This window comes from Lissotriton vulgaris, chromosome 11 (assembly GCF_964263255.1).
Source record: "Lissotriton vulgaris chromosome 11, aLisVul1.2, whole genome shotgun sequence".
Classification (NCBI taxonomy): Eukaryota; Metazoa; Chordata; class Amphibia; order Caudata; family Salamandridae; genus Lissotriton; species Lissotriton vulgaris.
In genome coordinates this window covers 979786315-979808470 of record NC_141699.1, presented here as the reverse complement: position 1 = coordinate 979808470, position 22156 = coordinate 979786315, and the positions used below count along the sequence as shown (strand labels likewise).

Sequence of the window (22156 nt, the reverse complement as noted above, 5' to 3'; positions counted from 1 at the left end):
CGGGGCATCTCCGCTTCTTATCACATGGGCTGATTGTCCTGGAGAGGGTGAGGGTAGGGAGGGACGGCCCGAAGCACTCCAGATCCCGGTGCCACAGGCCCCGCCTCCAGCATCCGCCGGCAGTAGGCCTCCAAGCCGGGGCCCAAATTTACAGCTGTGCCCGGGTACGGCCGCACCCCACCTCCGTACCGGTCCTCCAGCAACACCCGAAGGCTCCCAGCGGCCCGCCACCACGCGACCTCCGCCTAGATCTCAGCCGGGGGCAGTATACGCAGCAGAAGGGCAATCCAGCATCAGGGCAAAGTCAGTCCTCGTCGGAGCCCCAGCTCCGTCTCAGTCCGCTGCCGCCATTGTGCCTGGGCCGGTCCTTGGCTCCGCCGGCGACCCGATCTCCTTCACTCGAGATCTCGGGCTCAGCAGTCCTCCGATCGGTCACCCAGGGGCGCCCGGCAGCACAGCACGCCGTGTCCGCCGAAATTTATGTCGATCCGTGGGATGTGTCTGTCTGCAGTGCCACGGGTCTTTCGGAGCACATCTAGAATGCGGCCATTGCACTCGGCCGCAAACCACGCCCCCGGTAAGTGGTTTTTTGATCTCAAACTCTTTTGGAGCTGGCTACTCCGAGTTTGGTGCAGTATATATTGTTACTACAGGCTTTGCAATTTCTACAAGAGCGATAACCTGGGCGACCCGCACCTACTTGATTGGTATTACTGGTAACCAAGTTCCTACTTAATTCAACACACAGTGAGTGACTTTTTTTTAAAGTTATCTGGGGATAGGTAGTCAGACTTTTCTTCAAACTGTCATCAGTTAGAAGAGCAAGCCCATGTTTACTGAGTATCTGGCGCACATCAATGGCCTGACCTGAGAATATGGTTTATTTGCACCGTGCAAGGGTGTCCCAAGCTTTTTTCTGTGACAGCACACGTCTCCGTAAAAATTGTACAGGACAGTCAGGGCTCACTTTCATTCAGCGTAATTTTATTTTAAAGGCAACACAAAGAAAAACGTCCCAACGCGTTTTGAAGTGAAAGCTTCTTGTTCAGGGGTCAGTTTACGAACACCATTTTGCAACATAAATACATGTGATCAACCATCAACATAAAGATAGGACTTTGCAGGGCACTTGTTGTTTAGTGTTTACTTTGGCAGCCATGGTGTAAGGTGGGAGGCTTTCTTATATCGCCCCAATACTTTTATACCATTGGCGTTCAACCAATTCACAATAAGAATTCTTAAGCAGGTGATACAGTATTTTTAAATTTCATGATGCTTTCAATATTTAACCTACTTTAACACTTTAACCCATGTTGGTACTTTACAAACTAACTAATCTGTACCATCCTCAAAAATATTTTCTTACAATTCTGCCTAAGTGGGCATATGCAAATGTATGTGGATTGCCCTCTGGGTGAGAGATATCATCAACATATTCTGCATTTGGAATGGGACAAAAGATGAGGCAGACGATCTGGTTAATCTGCTTAATAGTAATGACCTCAATCTACAATTTACAAGTCATATAAATCCCACAGAGAATGAGTTTCTTGACATCAAGATAAGAGTATGCAATGATAAATTAGAGAGCAAACTTTTCCGCAAAAAAACTGCGGGTAATAGCATACTTCATGCAGTGAGTTGCCATCCTAAGAACCTCATTGAAAGTATTCCCTTTGGGGAATTACTTCGAGCCAAAAGAAATTGCAGTTCTGAGGACAGGTTTTTTTAATAGCAAATTTTATTTGGTTTTCCTGATGCAATACAGACCATAGCCCTACAAGTACCTGTAAGAAACAAAATAAGTCAGGAATACCATTGTATTTAAACAATTGTAACTCCTGAAGGAACTGCAGGTCAAGCAATATAAACATGGTGCAGACAATCCTAGATCCCAGGGATTGCATAAAAGTTACATATGTGGAAAGGCAGACAATTACGTGACGCGGAATGAAATGTTCAATACACATTGGAATGAGTGGTAAGTTCTATCTGGGGTCTAAAGATGGGAGGGGGGAAGGTCTATCCCTCGGTATGTCGCCCAATGGGTCCATATTTTTCTATGTTTCTGGGGGCATCCACAGGCCAGAAACACTGCGATCCCCGCACCCAAACACCTGTTTGATTCAGCCTTCCATTTACCCATAGTCGGAGGGGAGACCCCCTTCCACAGCTGGGCTATATCGTGTTTGGCAATGGTAAGGGCCAAAAAGAGTAAATGTTGTTTATATTTGTTACCCCCTATGTCATCAGTACTGTGTAAAAGGAAAAGTCTCAGATCCAGCAGGAGCTCCCATGAGAGTATGTCACTAAGGCAAGAAGCCACCCTTCTCCAGAATGGCTGCAACACAGAACAGCTCCAAACAGTGTGTAAAAACCTACCCTCTTCCCTCTCACATCTCAAACAGGTAGGGGACTGAATTACCCCCATTTTCCAAAGTTGGGATCAGGTGAAATATGCTCGGTGTATATTCTTGATTTGAATTAGGCAGTAACGTGTAGACACTGCGGCACCCCGAGGGCTGGCTATGGCTTCGGTCCAGTCATCATCTGTCAAATCAGGGATATCGTCTTGTCATGCTCTCCTAGTTTTGTCAAATGGTGTGCGTGTGGGCATTGCCAGTGTTTGATATATTTGTCTGATTATATGGAGCCCCAGGTCTCCCATTAGTAGACGGCCCTCAAGTGGGTAGAATTCAGTTAGGGTTTCTGGAGCATAAAACTGAGGGCCCAGTGCATGACATAGTTGAAGATATTTATAGAACTGTGACTTATGTAAGTGAAATTCCTCTTGCAACTGTTTAAAGGATTTCAATGTAGTGCCCTGCATCACATTTCCCGACATAGATATTCTCACCAAGTCCCTTTGACGAAATCCCTGCAAGGCCGTCATGAGGCGTAAGTATGTGCCTTGCCATAGACGGGTTGTCTGAGTCAAGGTCCCGCGCCATCCCATCTAACTCACTGTGTATCGCAAAAGCTGTATCACAGTTCTACTCACAGGTGGTAGTACATTGAGATTCCTAGTGCTATATAGGAGCTGACGAAGGGAACCCCCCTCCATTGCTGCATGGTCGGTTGGGGAGTTATACCACCATTCATTTATAATTAGCAGGTGAGATGCAATGTAGTATGCATTTATGTCCGCTGTGCAATACCCCCACAATACGTGGATTGTGCGCAAGTATTTAGTGCCACCCGGATCGCCCCCCGTTCCATAAACATTTATTGTGTATGGCATTGACTTGTGCAATCCAGGACTGCAGATTGCTATAAGGAAATGTTGTAATGAGTAGAGAATTCATGGCAGACACACCATCTTAAAGATGGCGGACCACCCGTACAACGATAATGGAAGGGAGGACCAAATTGCTGTTTCATTGTTTTGACTCGTAAGTAGTGGGTTAATATTATGTGCCTAGGAAATCTTTGGACAGGGCGATACGAAGATGCCTAAATATTTGAAAACCCCAGTCGCGTGCGATAGCTGTGTCCCCAAGGTGCCCCACCCTTGGTTGCCACATACTGGAAAAAACACTGATTTAGCGGGGTTAGTTTGCAGACCTGTAGTTTCCCTGAACACTCTGAGGATTTGTAAGAGATGTGGGCCTGAGAACCACGGTTCTGTTAAAAAGAAAAGGACATAATCCGCATGCAGTGCAATGCGATCCGATCTCGCCTGAGACCACTCAAATCTGCAGAACACCGTGTCACTCCGAATCCACACAGCCAGGGGCTCCACAGCCAAAGCAAATAATAGCAGGGACAGGTGCACCCTTGCCTCGTACCCCTGCATATAGGGAAGGGGTTTGAGCGATGACCTACTATACGGACTGAGGCTGTCAAATCAGTAAACAGCAAATGGACAAATGTTCTAAACCGAGGGCCGAAATTAACCACTTCGAGTAATTGGAAAAGATAGACCCATCTAAGAGAATCAAATGCTTTGCTTATGTCGGCCAATATTATTGCCACCGGGCGTCCTAGTTCTGGGGCTAATGCCATGGTATTATGCACCCTGCGGATGTTGTGACGGGTGGCTCGGAATGGCATAAAGCCAGATTGATCCGGGTGCATTAAGTCTGTCACACAGGTCGCCAGGCGATTCGCCAGGACCTTCCCCAGGAGTTTTGGTTCGAAGTTAATGAGGGAAATAGGGCGGTATGAAGAGGGCTCTTCCGGAGGGCAACCCGGTTTGAGAAATAAAACAATCTCCACGTGGCACTACTCCCGGGGTTGTATATTCTGTTCTTGAGCATCCTGTATTGCTGCTAGCAGGTGTAGGCCCAGCATGTGCATGTGTGGTCGCAGGAATCCTATGGGGAATCCGTTGGGTCCGGGGGCCCGCCCCGGGCCCATGACATGTAGGGCCCGCTCAACTCATCTAGGGTGATGGGGCTTCTAGTTGCTCCTGCATGTGATCAGTGTGTCTGCGGAGTGGGATATCTCTAAGGAATTCCGCTTTTGGGCTTCTGATAGCTGCTCGTTACATTCATATAGTGAGGTGAAATGCAGTGCAAATTGTTGAGCAACCCTCTCAAGGAATGAGCAAAGGCCACCCTCAGTGTCCCTTAGGGTAGGAACTGCAGAGGGGGATGTGTCTGCTTGGCAGAGTCTATGCAGAATTTTACTTGACTTGTCTCCCCACTGATATATTCTATGTTGCAATGCCTCCCAGATCTCCTTTGCTTCACCCATTAGGTAATGTTGTATAGCCTTTTGGATTTGCAGCAAGTTGCGCTGAAGCGAGGGGCAAGGGTCTGTATTAAGTTGAATTGTCAGGGTCAAACAACAAGTGGAGGAGTACCCCCTGAAAGCGTAACAGAGAGAGACTCTGTACTTAGAGCTTAAGGCTCATTCGAAGCACAATGTGCCCAACCTTAGCAGGACAAAGCATGTCCTTTAAGAAGACCCCTCACTCACCAACCTGGTTGGTGCCATGCTTCATCATCGGGGTCCCACCCCGAAGGCCGAATGCCAACAGGGTGTCCTTCGACACCTGATTACAGTGGAGCGGGTTTTTTTCTTTTTTTATATGTGCAATGACTCTACAAAGTGATAAGTGGTTTAAAAAGGGGCCAATGCTACTCACTGCAAGAGTTTATTCCTGAGTGATTGGACCCCCATAAAAGAATGTGACACCTATGCCTAATTAGGAAGACTTCGATGTCTTAAGACGTGTAGTGTTTAAAAATAGCGATGTGTGCTATGTGATTTTTTAAAAATTAGGTCTACATGTTTCAACCTTCATAGGATTGTGGGTTTTCGTCAGGACCAGAAGGAGTGACCTGGGCGGTACGTACACGCTAAGGTACACCCTGCCCTCGGTCACGTGAAAAAAGGGTCCACAAAATTATGGACCTTTGCAAAATATCAATAGTTTTCTCCCCAGTCTGGAAGAAAAACTGTGAGAGCGGTATAAGCCGCTACATGGAAGACTTCCACGGGGCGTACCTAACAGGAACCAAGTAGGTTTTCGGTCCGATGAGCAGAAGCCACAAGTGAAGTGAGCAGGGCTTTTGGAACCCGGACGCCCATGTAGCAGCTTATACCGCTCTCACTGCGGGTGGAGGAAGATGAAAAGCACTGGGCCACACAGTCATGCAGGTGGGGTCGACCCTCCCCGTTGAGTCTTCGAGTGCCCACCCGTGGTCTCTTGTCCTCACTTGCAGTCGGTGAAGTGCAAAACAGGGGGGCTGATAGGTGCCTTCTTTGATAATTCCCCCCTTGCTGGTGTGAGAATAAGGGAGTGGAGCGGGAGCCAGGTCAAAGCGCTGGTGCACAGGTTGGGCCGGTATGCTGGCCGCAGCGAGCACCAGCACTCCTAGCGTCAATATTAATTTGGCCAACACCAAGCACTCATACAAGGTCTGGGGAGGCCGCAGGGCTCTGCCCCGGTGCACCTTCCAGGCCTAATCCGGCGCATATTCGCCTGTACACCCACAGCACCACGATCAGCCGGCTTGACTTCCACCAGGAGGGGCCACCTACGCAAGGTTCTGGTCTGCGGTCCAAGCTTCAATGGCAATCAAGTCCACACCGGGCGTTCTTTCAGGGTCCGGGTAGGCCCCTGGTCTCTTCCGCAATGTGGGCACAGCTGGAAGCCCCCTCTAATCACTGTCCCAGGCGGCCAGCAGCAGCCTTTATGCAGCAAGCCCGTCATGGCCTAATGATGCTTGCGGCCGGCGGCACTCACCGCTGCACCCCCTGGGCTTAAACACCGATGCTCATCTTCTGGGCCTCGACCCGACCCCACATCCCTCTGCGGCACCACCATCTGCTGCCCCGATATTCAATGTGAGGAGCTGCCTACGCCAGACTCCAGTCTGCAGCCCTCCAGCGGCTTCTCCATGACCCGGAGCGCTTGCAGCTGATCACCAAAAAGACGGCACTCCAGACACTGCCAGGATCAGGGTCTTAACTGATCCGATCTTCCAAACAGGATTAAAGGCGGATTTAAGTCAGATTATGGCGTGGACGCGTGGAGCTCTCTTAAGCTGCGTCTGCCATGTTGGCTATCCAAGCCACGCCCCCCTGAGGACAGTTTTGATAAAGAAATGTCTGAAATGAGAGGAAGGTCCATAGTAAGGGCTATTCCAGAAAGGTAATTGAACAGGCGTGTAATAGGGCTAAAGATGTCAAAAGAGGAGACCTTTTGGTACGAAAGGCTAAATCTGAAGAGGAGCAACCAGTTAGATTTATAACTGAGGTCAGTACCCAAGCATGGGACCTTGAGAAGAGTCTAAATACGTTTTGGAATGTCCTTCAAACTGATGAAACCTTCGCAAAATCAGTGGGTGATTATGCACAAGTAACCTTTAAAAGGTGTGCATCATTTAAGGGTGTATTATGTTGCAGTACTATACAAGAGACTCATAGCAAAAGCAATGTACAAGGTTTCTATACCTGCGGTGCGTGTAAAGCCTGCAGGAATACCTCAAGGAGGTAAAACTTTCCCAGAGAAAACAAGCTTATAGGATTAGTTAACATGTAACGTGCAATTCTACCTTTTGTGTATATTGTTTAGAGTGCCCATGTTTACTGTACTATATTGGCAGTACTAGTCATAAAGCCCAAAAATAAATTCTTGAACATTCATGAGCTGTTACCAACGAAGATAAACAATATTCTGTGGTGAGACATTTTAAAGAGAGACATAATAAAGATGTTAGTTTGAGGACGTTTTACATACTGAATAGAATCCCAGTGTTAGAGAGAGGGGGCAATAGAACTCAATTGTTGCATAGATTGGAATCCAAGTTAATCATTAAATATGACACAAGTTTCCAAATGGTTTAAATAGGGATGAAGAACTATCAGTACATTTGGGATAAACATTACAGTTTCAGGAGGTTGTTAAATTTCAGAAATTGGAGAAATATTTCAACATACGTTGTATGGAAAAGAAGTTGACAGGTTTTTAAGTAAAGATGTAAGTTGATCTAATACTGTTTTTATGTTTTGTAGGTTATACAGGGCATAAAGAATGCAAAAGAGCTTATCTTTGGGAAACTGCACCATAGCAGAGCTGTGTAGTAACCGCTTCAAGAAGGTGATGTTGCATTCTGTTAGTGCTGTTACGTAGCCCACTGGGGCAGAATTGGATTTCAATGTGGATTGCATAAATTTGCATATGCCCATTTGGGCAGAATTATAAGAAAATATTTTTGTAAGAAAAGATTTTTGAGGATGGTACAGAGTAGTTAGTTTGCACAGTACCCACATGGGTTTAAGTGGTAAAGTCGGTTAAATATTGACAGCATCATGAAATTTAAAAATATTGTATCACCTGCTTAATAATTATTAATGTGAATTGGTTGAACACCAATGGTATAAAGATATTGGGGCAATATAAGGAACTTTCCTACCACACAAGATGGCCGCCAAAGTAAACACTAAACAACAAGTGCCCTGTAAAGTGCTATCTTTATGGTGACGGATGATCACATATGTTGCAAAATGGTGTACGTAAACTGACGCGTGAACAAGCAGCTTTCGCTTCTAAACGCATCAGGATGTTTTTCTTTGTGTTGCCTTCAAATAAAATTACGCTGAATGAAAGTAAGCCATGACCGTCTTGTACAATTTTTACGGTGATGTGTGCTGAGTGTTGAAGGGGTTTGCCATCCCGTAAGGGCCGCCGGCATAAGTGGGCCACTTATATATATATATATATATATATATATATATATATATATATCCAACTCCGTTGCTAACTCCTCATAGATGAGAGAAACGACCACGAGCCACCACTGGTGTGCCTGAATAGTGGTTTATTGGGGATTGTCCGCCAATACGGGTTTCAGCCGATACCGGCCTTGAAGAGGGGCCATAAGGCTCCCCTTCCTAAAAATTTGAAGAAAAACAAAACTGGCAACTCACCAGAGGCCCTGTCCCTTTTCTCCACCACTTTGCAAATGCACCTTCTGTTGCACTGCTGGTTGGGGGTTGAAGCTACTGAGGATTCTTAGGGGCCAACAAGGCCTCCAGTTACCTCCTGTTTGCCCCACACTGTGGAATTGCAGAGAGGTCAGAGGTCACTCCCCCTTTTCTCCACCACTCTGCAAACGCAGCTCTCGGCCCACTGCTGGTGGGGGCATGAGGTCTCCTTGCCTCCTGAGGGCTTCACGACTAAAGTGGACTTCTTTCCCCAACCAGGATTGCGCCAGGAGGCGTGTTTCAGAGTGGTGGAGAAATGGTTTGTGGCCACAGATGACCTCTCAGCAACCCTGCTGTGTGGGACTTACTGGAGATAACAGGAGGGGTAGTTTGCCCCCCAAGGACATCCTTGGAAGCCAGCTACTCCTGTTGTCTCCAATCAGTCCCACACAGCAGGATTGCTGAGACATGGTAGGAGGCCACACCCCCTTTCTCCACCACTTAGCAAATGCAACTTGTAGTGCACTACTAGTTGGGGCATGAAGTCTACTTTATTCCCGAGGGACCTTGGGACAACTTCCTTGTACCACTTTTAAGTCCTTCCACGTTTGTGGATGCATGTTTTAATTAGCATGTATATTAGATTTGGCATCTTTGCAGTGGTTTCCCATGACTTTTTGCCTCTACCTCCAGTATTTTTTATGCTGTGCTGTGCTGGATTTAGTTTTTGCTGGCTTAGATGCTTTGGGCACTTTGCCACTGCTGATAAGTGTCAAAGAGCAAGTGCTCCCTGTGTAAATTATTACAATAGGTTCTCCCTGATAGGAATATTCGATTTACTGGTAAGTCCCTAGTAAAGTGCACTGAGTGTGCCAGGGCCTGTAAATCAAAAGGCCTGCAGCACTGATTGTGCCACCCACCCGAGTAGGCCTGAAAAGGTATCTCAGACCTGCCATTGCAGTGTCTCTGCACATTTTTAAACTGCCATGTCGACCTGGCAAGTGCACCCACCTTCCTTTTTCTTACATGCAAGGCACCTCTATGGTAGGCCCAAGGTACCCGCCCCGGGGTGGGTGAAGTATGTGAAAGGTAGGATATTTACTGGTGTGTGTGACATGTTCCGATAGTGAAAAACTGCCAATTGAGTTTTTCACTATTGAAAGGCTATCTACCCCCATAGGATAGAACAGGACAAACTTTGCAACATCTTACACGTATTACGTCCCATTGGGACAAGATGGAGAAATAAAGTTTAGACTCTCTTTTAGTAAAGATGGTTTTAAATTATGTGTTTGAAAATGCCACTTTTAGAGAGTAGTGGAAGGAAGGGGTCCCAGTTGCATAGGAACAATAAACACAAAGATGAAAATAAGTCAACCAAACAATAATTTAGTCCACATTGTTTTAATCACAATGGGAGTGTATATTGGATATACAGTTTGTCAGAACAATAAGTTAGTGGTTTTCACAGTGCCCCAAAACGGGAAAAAGGGAGGGTGGTGAGTGATAGTGTGAGGATGTAGTGAAAGAAAGAAGGAAGATTCTTAAGTGACAGTATAATCAACAAATATAACTCATTTGTCAATGTTACAAATTATGTACAAAGAACAGGACCGTCAGGTTCATACACTCATCTCGAACAAAAATCACACTCCACAAAGTTCAATAAATGAAAACAATGGGGCGTGGAGTTGATATTCAAAGGCAGATGGTTGTCGACGTTTCGACCCTCATATGTGCAGATAGTAGTACTAATCTTGCTGCGGGGTCTTCATCAGGACTGAAAGGTTGGGACACATAACCACTGACGTGGTATATACAGGACCCGATGTTGAATACATTCAAGGTCGAGCAGACCAATAGTGAGGGAGGATCGTAATTTAGAACACACGTTGATTATAGTTGCTCAGAAGCCAGTCGTGGTCCGGTATATCAACGATAGTGTGAAATCCCATTGCCGTGTAGAAAACACGTTCGACGGGAATCGTGTACAATTGTAATCTGGTTGGGAAACTATTCTCGAAGTATCAAGCACGGAGTGAATCACGTCCTGATCACCGCTCCAAATCGCATACACTCCCATTGTGATTAAAACAATGTGGACTAAATTATTGTTTGGTTGACTTATTTTCATCTTTGTGTTTATTGTTCCTATGCAACTGGGACCCCTTCCTTCCACTACTTAGATAGCCCAGGTCCCAGTGACTCTAGCTGGGTATACCCCCCTATCAATATCCTACTTTTAGAGAGTAGGCATTTTCTTGTTTAACCATTCTGTATGCCTCGGCCTGTTTGTGGATTGACTGTCTGCTTTGGAATGACAGGGGCTGGGGATGTGCATTCAATGTGGACATCCACTGGGGGGGATTTTGGTGTGCCTGGCCCTCCCTGGATGACTCGGAGCTGAGCTGAATGGGGCTTGGCTGCATTTAGAGTAGTGGGAGAAGTTTTTCTTGCACCTGAATAGTGCCTGTCTCCCTTGCAAAATGCTCTCTCCCCCATCCTGTGGTCATACTGCACCAGTGATGACAGAACTGGGTTGGACTGGGCTCAGAGACCCTTGCACAAAGAGAACAAAGACAAATTGGGGTATAAGTAGTAGACCTTCAACCCCAGAACTTGAGATCACGTCGGGACTCAGGAGGAACCTTTGCCAAGGAGAAGAGCTGTGAGGAGGAGTACTGCCCCTTTACTGCATGCTGTGTGGGGTTGGCCCGCAGTTGCTGTTTCTGACAAGTAAAGGACAAAGACTGGAAATTTGCTGTGAACCTGCTTGAAGAATCTCCAAGGGCCTGAGTGTGAAGGCTTTCTGTTCTGAAGTCTTAGGAACACAAAGACTTCATCCCCACCTCTCCTGAACTCTTTTGCTGAGAGTGTTGACCTGCCAAGAGGTTGCTGTTCCAGTTTTGTGCCTCTGGAGGTTGTTCTTGCTATTGGGGGCTGGGAGAAACCTAAGAGAAGTATGAAGCCCTGTCTCCAACGCCAGCAGTGATGCCGCTGTGATGTCACGACCTGTATCAAGGCCAGGGGCACCGCTTGTGAAGTGCATGACATACCGCCTGGCCTGCAACGCAGCTCCGACACCCTTTAACGCCTGTTTTTATTGGCATTTCCCGACGCCAGTGCTCGCACCACCTGCATACTGTTATCGCAGCACTGATAACTGCCCAGTGTGACTCCACAAACTCGCCGACTTTGCACCGTCACGGGAACCGATGCCTCACCTCTGATGCAATTGTCTTCCCGTCCTGGACTCGACACGTCGCCTCCTTGCGGACACAATGCCTCACCTCCCCTGTGGCAGCCAGGGAGCAAGCCTCGACCGCGGCACCGACAACTCACCTCCACAACGCTGTGCATTGTCATAGACTTTGTTTCCAAGGTACTGTTTGTTTGCGGGTCCATGTGACTTCGTGCCAACGCTGTGCTCCTCGCAGTCAGCGTCGTACTTTGGATTTATTGTTGTCATAACGTCTCAATAGACCCAGGTGGAGCTATTTGTTTTCTACAAGCTTTATTTTTGCAATAACAGTTCTAAAGTCATATCTTATTACCTGTATGTTGGATTTTTGTTGTTTTGGTCTTGTTGAGTTTAGATAAAGATACTATATTTTTCTTAACTGGTGTGGTGTCCATTTGTGGTGTTATCACTGTATTACTGCGAGTTAGAGTACAAATTCTTTACACATTGCCTTTGGGATAAGCCTTTCTGCGCATGCCAAGCAACCCAGGGGGTGAGCAGGGGTTATCGAAATTGTATATCCCCCTTATTCTGAAAAGAAGCAGGGGTTTCTATTTGGGCAAAGGTACCTACCTGTGCCAACCAAAGACCTCAATTTCTAACAATGTCCCTTCCTAAACCACTCCTTAAATTTCCTCAAAGTCCTCCCATTTAGTAAGCATTCACAATTTCCTACCCACTCTGCCTTGTCCGTCCAACATTTACTACTAAAACGTATAACTTCATATGTAGAGATCTCTGCAACTGTGGTGGAAATCTCCACACAGAAAAGAGGAGGCAGTGGTATGGGCCCCCAGGTTTTACGATAACAAGTTGTGGTACGTAATGTAGTACTACTTTAGATTCAACAAAATGCAGTTTGTGAATGTACCAAAAAGTTTAAATGCACAAGAATTATTCACAATAAAAATAGACTCAAACTCTGTTTTCCAGACCTGAAAGAGACAGTGAGGTCTCGGGCTGTTGAAACCAGCTCTGAAATGTCGCGACAAATAGCAGAGGCACCTTGATTTGGGGAACGGGTAGTCGGTTCATGTTTTACTGTGCTTCTGTTCATGAAGTAAAAAATCAGCACATCCCCAAACACAAAGAGGCAGATTTACTAATAATTCATGCAAATCAGTGCAGCAAGGCTAGTTACTGCGATGCATTGCGTGAATAGGAGACAGCTGAAGAGCCCCATATTTACAAAGATATGGCACTCATCAGCTCTCTCCCAGTGTGGGTGCACTTGTGGCTGACTAGCGCAAAAGCATGCACCATTGCACCATGCTGAAAGGATGCCTGCATTACGGGAAAGATTGCTTTAGTGCAGGAAGGGAAATAACGAGGAGAAATAAACATATTTCTCGTTGTTACACCTCTGTGTGGTAGGCGCACCAATTTCACACAATTTCAGCTTTATAAACCTTGGTAAATCTGGAATTGCATGAAATGCACGGATGGATACATAGAACGCCCGTGCCCCACCCATGGAACGCCTACCACTAGGCGCAAGTTCTTGAGTGCATGATGCAAAGATTAAATCTAAAGAACTTTAAAGACACTGTCATGTTGCTTTCCTGCTCAAACTATCTAATGCGATTTAAAATATTCCTAAGGAAAAGAGTGATCTATCACTCTAAAACTACTCCTCCCCTGCTTAAACCTCCTGAAAAGCTGTACGGTCAGAGGCTCAAAACAGTAAGCAGTGGAACTTCTGAAATATCAATAGCCTCCCCACACCCCAAATCAATAAGGTTGGAAAGTACTGCAACAGAGCAGAAGTTAGCAGAGGTTCTGCCCCTACTGCTGACTTCTTGTGGAGTTACAGAAAGGAGCTAATAACCTTATGTTTACTATATGGGGCAGCAGCAATTGTACAGTACATACTCCCTCTTTACTGGGATTCTCCAGCAACATAATAAAGCTTAAATATTCTACTTACAATAAGCGTTCAGACACCACCATTCTTCAGGTGCAGATATTTGAGAGTGTATTTGCAGTAAATCAAGGCAGAATAACATAACATGATAGAGAAATCATGAAATCATTGTTAGCGGCTTCCGGACCCATTAAACATTTTAGTTTAAAAAGCAGTTCTGCTAAAACAAACGTAAATCAGTGACAGCAATAATTTTACCACAGTAATTCAAAATAAGTCTACATAAAAAATGTGTTTTCAAACCGTATGGAAGTTAAAAAAGGTAAATAAACACTATTTCCAAAGCACAGGCAATGTTTTATAAAAACAAAGGATTTGTCATCGTAAAATATTTTAGTGTACATATTATTCGAACGTCAGTAGAAATGCAATGCTCTTTTGCTATAAACTTAATAAGCAATACAAAGTCAAGTTAATTTTCAGTTATTAATCATAATTGAAGGAAGGTACAATAAAATTGAATGTTCTAGTTCATTCTTGCCTCTAAAGATGTAGGTATAAACATGTTTTCAAACATCCCCATAAAAATAGGAAATCAATTTCTGCATAAATTTCAACGACAGATCAAAAATGTAGTCCAAATTAGATCTTGTGGCCTGCACCTTTACAAAGGCATAGTTAGACACTGACTGCATAATATCTGTGATGTATAATAAACTGGTTTCGCTTAAAACTGGAAATGTAACAGTTGTGTCAAGCAGAATCATCATCAATATCATCAACATGGGAACAAAAACTGCTGTTAGGAGAACGGTCACAATGCGTAGAGGAAATCTTTTTTTCTTTACGTGACTTTTCTTCTCCGCCTCTTCTTTCGAACAAATTTCAATCTTTGGAATGGTAAGTTTGTCAATTTCCCCAATTTCAGTTTTGGACCACTGATGATTCAAAACGTGTTCTACACGTGGATATAGTTCGACCTGATTTACTGAAAGAAGTTTTTGCTTTCTTAAGTTTTTTACTCGGTGACGAATATCATTAATCCTCTCTAGAAAAATAAGTGGGGAATCCTCTTCTTGAATAGAGCTACAAAGGGACACTAGCTCAAGCTGTTCTTCTTGGATTCCCTTCATCTTCTCAATTTGAGTGTCATATTCTGTAACCATTCTTGTATTAATGTCATTCAGAGAAGCTAGCAAATCGTACTTTTTGGTCTCTATCGTTTCATTTATCTTTTTAAAATACAGCAGAGCTTCTTTCTTTTGCTCTTGTACCATGTTCATGCTTTCTGATTTTCGTTCTTCCAGATGATCAATCAAGTCGCATATTCTGGTCCACTGTTTATCACTTAACAATTCCATAAGCTTATGAGGCGTGTCCTTTTCTTTAATATAGGCACTCTGGAGGTCATCAATGGGGTGACCCTGATGTTGTCCCACTGTAAGACAGTGCCCACAAACTAACTTTCGGTCCAAGAGACAATACACATTTAGTGGTTGGCGGCTGTGTTCTGAGCAAGTCAAAATATCTTGGCCATTTTCCTTACTGTATTTTTCAATTATGGACCGCAATGCAAAGTTGGCTGGCAGAGCTCCAATGCCTGTAGGAGGTAGTTCTGCAACACTTCTACAGGTTGGACATTTTAGAGGTAATCGTATTGGTCTCCAAATAGAATAGTTACTTGACGACTGAACCACACTTTCTAGACAACTTCTACAAAAAGTGTGAGAGCACGGTAATACACGAGGGTCTTCATATAAATTATAGCAAATACAGCATGTCAATTCTTCTTCCAAGTTATTCATTTGCTGTTGGAGAAAAATAAGAAATGTTAGCAAATATATTTCGTTATTAGCTATCATTTTGCGATAAATTACTGTGTAATTGATAGATCTACCTTGTGATTTGGGCTTGTTAGGGGCATGGAAAGTGCACCATAAATAGCCATACAACACAATATGAATCAGTACCCATATAAACCTCTGTAAGCTCCAGAATGTGCAGAACGCCGCAGCCAGACTGGTCCGCAACATGCCATGGCACAGCCACATCACTCAACACCTCTGCAAACTCCACTGGCTCCTGGCAGACAGGCGAATAACCTTCAAACTCCTCACCCATGCTTACAAGACCCTCCACAACGCCAGACCAGCATACCTGAACAGCCGCCTCTCCTTCCATGCACCCAAAAGACACCTTCGCTCAGCTCAGCTCACCCTGGCCACCGTCCCACAGATTAGCAAGACCAGAACCGGAGGAAAGTCCTTCTCCTCCCTCGCTGGTACTACCTGGAACATCCTACCCCTCCACCTCAGACTATCTCCCACGCTACCCCAATTCACGAAGGCCCTCAAAACCTGGCTCTTCGAACGACCCAAGCACTAAGACTGATCTGCTCCCCACCTCCTCCCAGCGCCTTGAGACCCTCACGGGTGAGTAGTTGTGCTTTATCAACCCTTGATTTATTGAATACTTTCAAACTAAAATTCTTCAAGTTAAGATAAACTATGGGAAGTTAGCTTTGGATGGGAATATCAGTAGTTTCTAAACACAAAACTATCTGGTTTGCCCTCATGTAAGAAATATGATGTATATGCAGGAAATATTGGAATTACCTCACATACCATAAATTTTAGTAGTCCTAGAAATGCAGCAACTTTAACATATCCTTATTTTGCTTCATTTCAGACTATTACAAATAGCCATGTATTCTCACAATTTCCAACACATGGGTTTCAACAGCTGGCTCGAATTCAAGATTCAGTGAACACAATTCGATCTAGGGCAACAACATTAAAACCAAAAGGTGCTTTAAGCGGGAAGAAATATGTGTTAGCCTAAGCACTTTCCTGCTGTTAACCTATACAATTAAGTCATTTGTGAATATGGCTATCCTGCTCTCAAAACAGAACCAGCAAATACTCAGCACTGAAATCTGTTGCATGGTAAGAAAGCGTTAAGGAAAAGTGCGTACCTACATCCCCCAATCTGTTATCAGTATTTATACTTTGTTTTATTTCACACTTCTGTTTTTGTCTAACCCCGCATGACTGTTACGGTATCCCAATCCTCAATCTTGCCACTGCTCCTTGTTACTACTTACCAACTCAACCCCTTTCTTCATTTCCTAATTCCCCCAATCGTGTTTGACACTTTTACCTGATCAGATTCACTCAATCCACTTCCAGCAGCTTCCTATACCACAGCTCCACGTTTCGACGTGGCAGTGCTACTTCCCCAAGAATGACACTGGACAGACCATGCAAGTGGCCGATACAAAGAATGATTTTCCTTCTGTTGATGATACTCTGATATAAAAACTGTCTAGGTATCACATGTATCTTTGAAAACTATAGTGGAATATAAAAATATTAGGCGACGTCAGTCAGAATTAATAACAGAATTACAGAAAACTTATAAATGGACGTAAATTAGGTATATTCATTTAAAATATTCAGAAGTGTAAATTTTTAGTGAACCGTGAAAGAGCGTAAAACAAAGGTAAAACATTGCACTTTTCATTTAATTTATGCACTGTATATGTAGAACTATATCCACCTATGGACAAATTATACATTACAAAGATAGAATAGGTTGTACACCAAGATTCACACAAACATGTTCTACCGAGTGTATGATCCCAAAAAACAAGTACCTGTTGTACACGCATAACAGAATATTTTTAATGTAAGCAAAAATATATATATAATGCATGTATTGTTATAAATGCAGTTAATCGGTCCCTTAGTCGTCTACAAAAGCAGTTGGGAGTATGGGAAGCAGTACTACTGGTGTACACTCTTACATGCCTTTGAGAATTAGCCTTGAAATAGCCAACGCCCTATCAGTACAAGTGCAAAGAGGGCACAGTCCTTTCTACTGTCTTTACATGAATATTTCCAGTCCCAGGATATTCTTATTTTAGATGTTTGGAGCCAACTCACACAGGCATGCAAGAGTTTGTAAAAATACCATGAGTACTATTTCTCGGTACTCTAAAATGCTTTTCTGAATAGCCTCTAATGTTATTATACATCTGCATAGTACAACCATGTTGAAAACTTGGACTTTCTCTGGTACCATAATGATTGTTTTCACATAACTCTGTACTTATGTATCCACCAATAAGTGGACTTTTCCTACATTCTATGACAGTTCATGACTATGACAGAAAGGATGGAGAAACAAATTCTCTGAATCTTCCTCCCCTTGCCCAGGACAGTGGTAAACGCTTCTCCTGCAACCTACAATAAATAGGCATTGACTCTCCCAATAGCTAGCCATTGTCTGCCAGCCTTTTTTGTATAACTTTATTGTTGGGGATATACTGGGCTTTTAATCATAAATCTTTTTTTTGTTTTATTAAACACAATTGGCTAAAAACACAAATATTTTTTTCTCTTAAACCCACATTCCTACAGTATTCCCTGGCATGGAGGCAGGACTACTGTGTATACGGATGAGCCCCTTGTGAAACAGTGGAATGCTGTCACTCACTTGAAGTTAGCCAATAGTTGAAATGGACTGACCCAATGCCTCATGCTTTATGGTGTATTGAATGGAAGAAAAACGTGAATGAACAGACCAATGGATGAAGGGGGCTAACTAAAAGTCCCTATCAGTATATTATATACATGATTTTAGTAAAATCAAAAGACATGGCTAACGCCAAACCTGACTTCTCCATCCACACAACAGCGAATACCATTAACTAAAAAAAAGTAGAAATGATCGGCCAAGTTCAAAGTAAGATTGCTGTATACCTGCAAACTGCTCCATTTAAAGCTTAAGGGAAATCGTCCTCTTATATGAAAAGTTTAACCTATGACAGAGAATCTCTCGCCGAGCATGGGGAGAGATGATAAAGAGGTGAAAATGGTGTGCACAGAGGTTCCATACATCTGCAGGGATGGTAAGCAGTATATACGCGCAATTCTTCATCACTGTGCGCTCTTGCCAAACTAATGGCATCCTATCCGTTGGAGACACACAATCCTCAGTTACGAGCTGTGGGCCCACAACCTTCCTATTGGAAGAAGGGATGGGTGGGCCACCATGAATTTGGATTGGCTGGCCCCCGGGTCAGTCAAGTGAAGCAACAAGAACCACAAGTGCAGCTAGGGACAGGGAGGACCTTTAGAATGATTGAAGTGTGAAATGCCTCAAAAGCTGCAGGCCATTATGTTATTGCCTTGAGGACGAAATTTACCGTCTCTTCGATGGAGGGAAGTATTTCTGGAGTGGGGCACACTCTTGTCAGCCAGTGAGCCACATATGGCCCGAAAAATTGAATCCTCCAGGATGGAGTCACACAGGATTTTGGGAAGACGACTAAGAATTGAAGATTGAAGAGGGTCCCCAGAGGTAGGTCAAGCTGATTGTAGCTAAGGCTTCGAAGAATGCCCTTCCAAGGCAGTACTGCATATACTGGGGTAGCTGTGGGCATTTTGTAGCCACATCTAAGTTGTTAGTGGAGCCAGAATCTTGATCGACTTGCACGGTTGCAATGGCATGAAAGGCAGTATTTTTACTTAGTATTTCTGGTTACTCATAGGGAACAGAGTAACTTCCTATGGGTCTGCAGGGTGGAATCCGTATGCATAGTGCAGAATCTGTCATTCAGTTCGATAGCTGCAAACACCAAATACTGAGTCAGAATCTGGTACTTCTGGAGGGAGAAGAAGATTGGACTATCTCGCTTTCCCTTTTTCTGGAGGAAAAAAAGAGTGAGAATAGTAAAGCTGAAATGTCTGTAGGGCCCCCTAGCAGAGGAGCATCTCCACTGTCTACAGATGTTCTGAAGTGATTGGCAGAGGTAGGCGCAAGACAAGGGCTGAGGAAGTTGTACAAGAATAGCCATAAGATTTCAGAGGAGGGGGTGTTTATTTGGGTTCACTGGGGGTAGAGAAGGGAACAGCTTCCAAGTGAGGAGTGGGGTGTTACCCTAGAGGACGTGGATGAAGAAGGTGATTTGATTGGCCCCTGAAGTGCATCCTACTGAAATGAGAAACGGATGAAGAGAAAGTGCTGACTGATGGCATTGGGCAAAATTGACTCGCGGCTTCACAGGACTGAAAGCAGTGCCTGGCTAGGAAGAAAAGTGTCTCTCGCCTTTTCGGTCATGATCGATCTCACCAATTTGGGCCTGACTCACCAATTTGGGCCTGACTAATCCCATACTACCCTTGTGCCACACTACTAAGGGATAAAATAAACGTGTTCTGTAACGAAACTAGTGCTCTTGTAAAGCGCTCTGATACCCGATGTCTCGGGTCTAATTCGCGCTATATAAAACTCTTACATTTTTATTATTTTAAAGGGCAAACCAATTACTTTATCCTTCGCCTCATATTTCAACCCCCAAGACAGAAGCCACACTTCCTGGCACATGGAGAAACACTTGTTCATGACACTGGCACCCCAAGAGAGAATTAACTTCTCAATGAAACGTGATGCTATAAGTTCTACCAGGTGGTCACCAACATTTTGCAGAGTATACCTTGCTAACCATGCCATGTTCATTAAAGAGTCAGAGTTATTAGTGAGGATGTGTCCAGGTCCATAAAAAGATTTTGGAAGTCATTGGCTGGGGTTCTACTGGAGAAAAGATGGGCTGTAACCTGACCTACTGTAACCTCTATCAACCCGTTCTTTGGTAAGGAAGAGCATTTCAATGTTAACTCTTCAAGTGAGTGCTTTCAGAAGGGCCCGGATATACATTACAGTTCACCTTTGCTTTCGGAGCTCTACATTCAACAGTATTACCATGAGGCACCGTTGCTTTCTTTAGATCTTAAACACTCCCTATCAAAGCACGTCCTTCTGCTTCACTTAATAAGCTATCTTTACAGCCTGGTAACATACTTTCTCATTCTAAATCTCCAGAAAATTAAATTTCTGTACTAGCCAAAAAGGGTCATATTAAGTTTTAAGATGGCTCATGAAAACATGACTTTTAAAGTCCTTGTGTAACTTTCTCCTTCACAAAGTCTGACTGTTAACCGAATATTCAGGCTGTCATACAGTTTCTGCAGCCATCAGGTTTTATAAGGCCATCTTTTCAAGTACAACGTCTTGTTCTCCCTCTGCACAAAAACCTTGCTTCTTTCCTGCCACAGTCTCTTTCCTTTATAAAGCAGGCTTTTCTACTCTGTCATCATTTGACAAAACTACTACATGACTATTTTATCCTGCAAAACGGTAGCACTAACCTTGTAAGTAATGATTGATGTTTTCTTTCCACTCTCAGACTGGTTGACTTTGCAAGTGGGAAACATCACTACTATCTTCTTTCCGCTTCCAGCGTTGCAGTTCTGAAGGCAATTTATTTCCATTGTTTTACTCTTCCAGTGGGCTCTAATGTCCACGGCATGTCTCCCCACCATCTTTTTTCTATTATTCGCAATGATGGGTCCCTTAAGTCCGCTGACCATCACCGTCTCAGTGCTACCCTTGGAGTGCAACCTGCAGAGTCTTCTCAAGGTTTCCCGAGACTGAGAACAGATGTGACCATCCACTAGATTTCTTGTGCGCTCTTGAGAGTCAGGGGATTGGTGGCAGCCTTTGGCCACCAACTTCAGGCTGCTCCGTAGAATGAGATGCTGTGGGCAGTCCTCTGTGTCGACCTTGCTGCCCTTAGTAAATTGTTTCAGGGATGCCATCTGGTCTTTTCTCTGTTTACATGAGCAGCCACGTCCTTCAAGGATGCGCTCCGTGAATGTCAGCGTTCACCAAAAATGTCACAAAATCTTCTGATTGCTGTCATGGTACAGTTCAGTATTCAGTGTTCAACTAAAGGAAATGATGGAGCTATATCGGTAGGCCTAGCAGTGGAAACTGTTCAAGGTCATGGCAAGGTGTGGATGAAAATCCACAGTATACTCCCAATTATGAGTAAGCACTGATGTCACAGCTGCTCTATGACATGGTATGCTCATTAGCTTGAAATCCTAAAACAGCACTGCAGGAAGCTGGGTAAAGGGTCCAGGCAAACCCCAGTTGGTTTACAGAGGTACAAATGATAACCCCAACGCTATCTTTTGTGGTGTTGGACCAGTTATTCAAGGAAGAGTTAGATTAACAGAACTATCAACTTATTTGAGCTTACATTAATCAGCTCACAAACGTCTGTAAATCGTGAAAATAATTAAATCAAACAGATGTGCAGAAAAATCACTAGGTATTATTACAATATATTTATTTAGTCATTTAAAGGAACAATCACTAGAGGGTCAAGAAGGTAGGAGAATGTTCTAGGGAACGTGTAAGAAAGAGTGCTCAAGTGTATATAAAGGAGTCAAGAGAGCTCAAAGTGGGTAAAAAAGTAAAGGGCATATATTTACAAGACTGTACAGAACTGATATCCAATAAACAGTTAGATGCAACCTGGCCACATGCAAATTATTCATTTGAATTATATTTTCTAAAGTTGTAAGGAGAGTTTCCTTAAGGCTGTAAACAGGGGTAATGGGAAAGGGGAAATTGTTCCATGGACGGTGAGGGATAGCGTCGATGTTTCGATCCGGCTTATCGGCATCCGAGGGACATGCGGATCTTCCTCAGGACAAGGGGACAGGTGAAGTGACCCTCATCAATCTTACAATGCTCTATTCGAAAACTCCAAAACCTGGTTACACCAATGCCTGTAAAGTGGCATGGGCCAACTAAGGACG

General features: G+C 44.1%; 1 protein-coding gene across 1 annotated transcript in view; it reads right to left on the bottom strand.

Annotated features, from left to right (window-relative positions):
- Positions 1–13577: 13577 nt before the first annotated feature.
- The window catches only part of TRIM59 (tripartite motif containing 59), a 69411-nt gene continuing 60832 nt past the window's right edge, over positions 13578–22156 (bottom strand). Inside the window, exon 2 of the mRNA XM_086944205.1 lies at positions 13578–15292. Coding sequence (XP_086800331.1) covers positions 14054–15292 — 1239 coding nt within the window. The 3' untranslated portion in view covers positions 13578–14053. The remainder of the gene's footprint in view (positions 15293–22156) is intronic.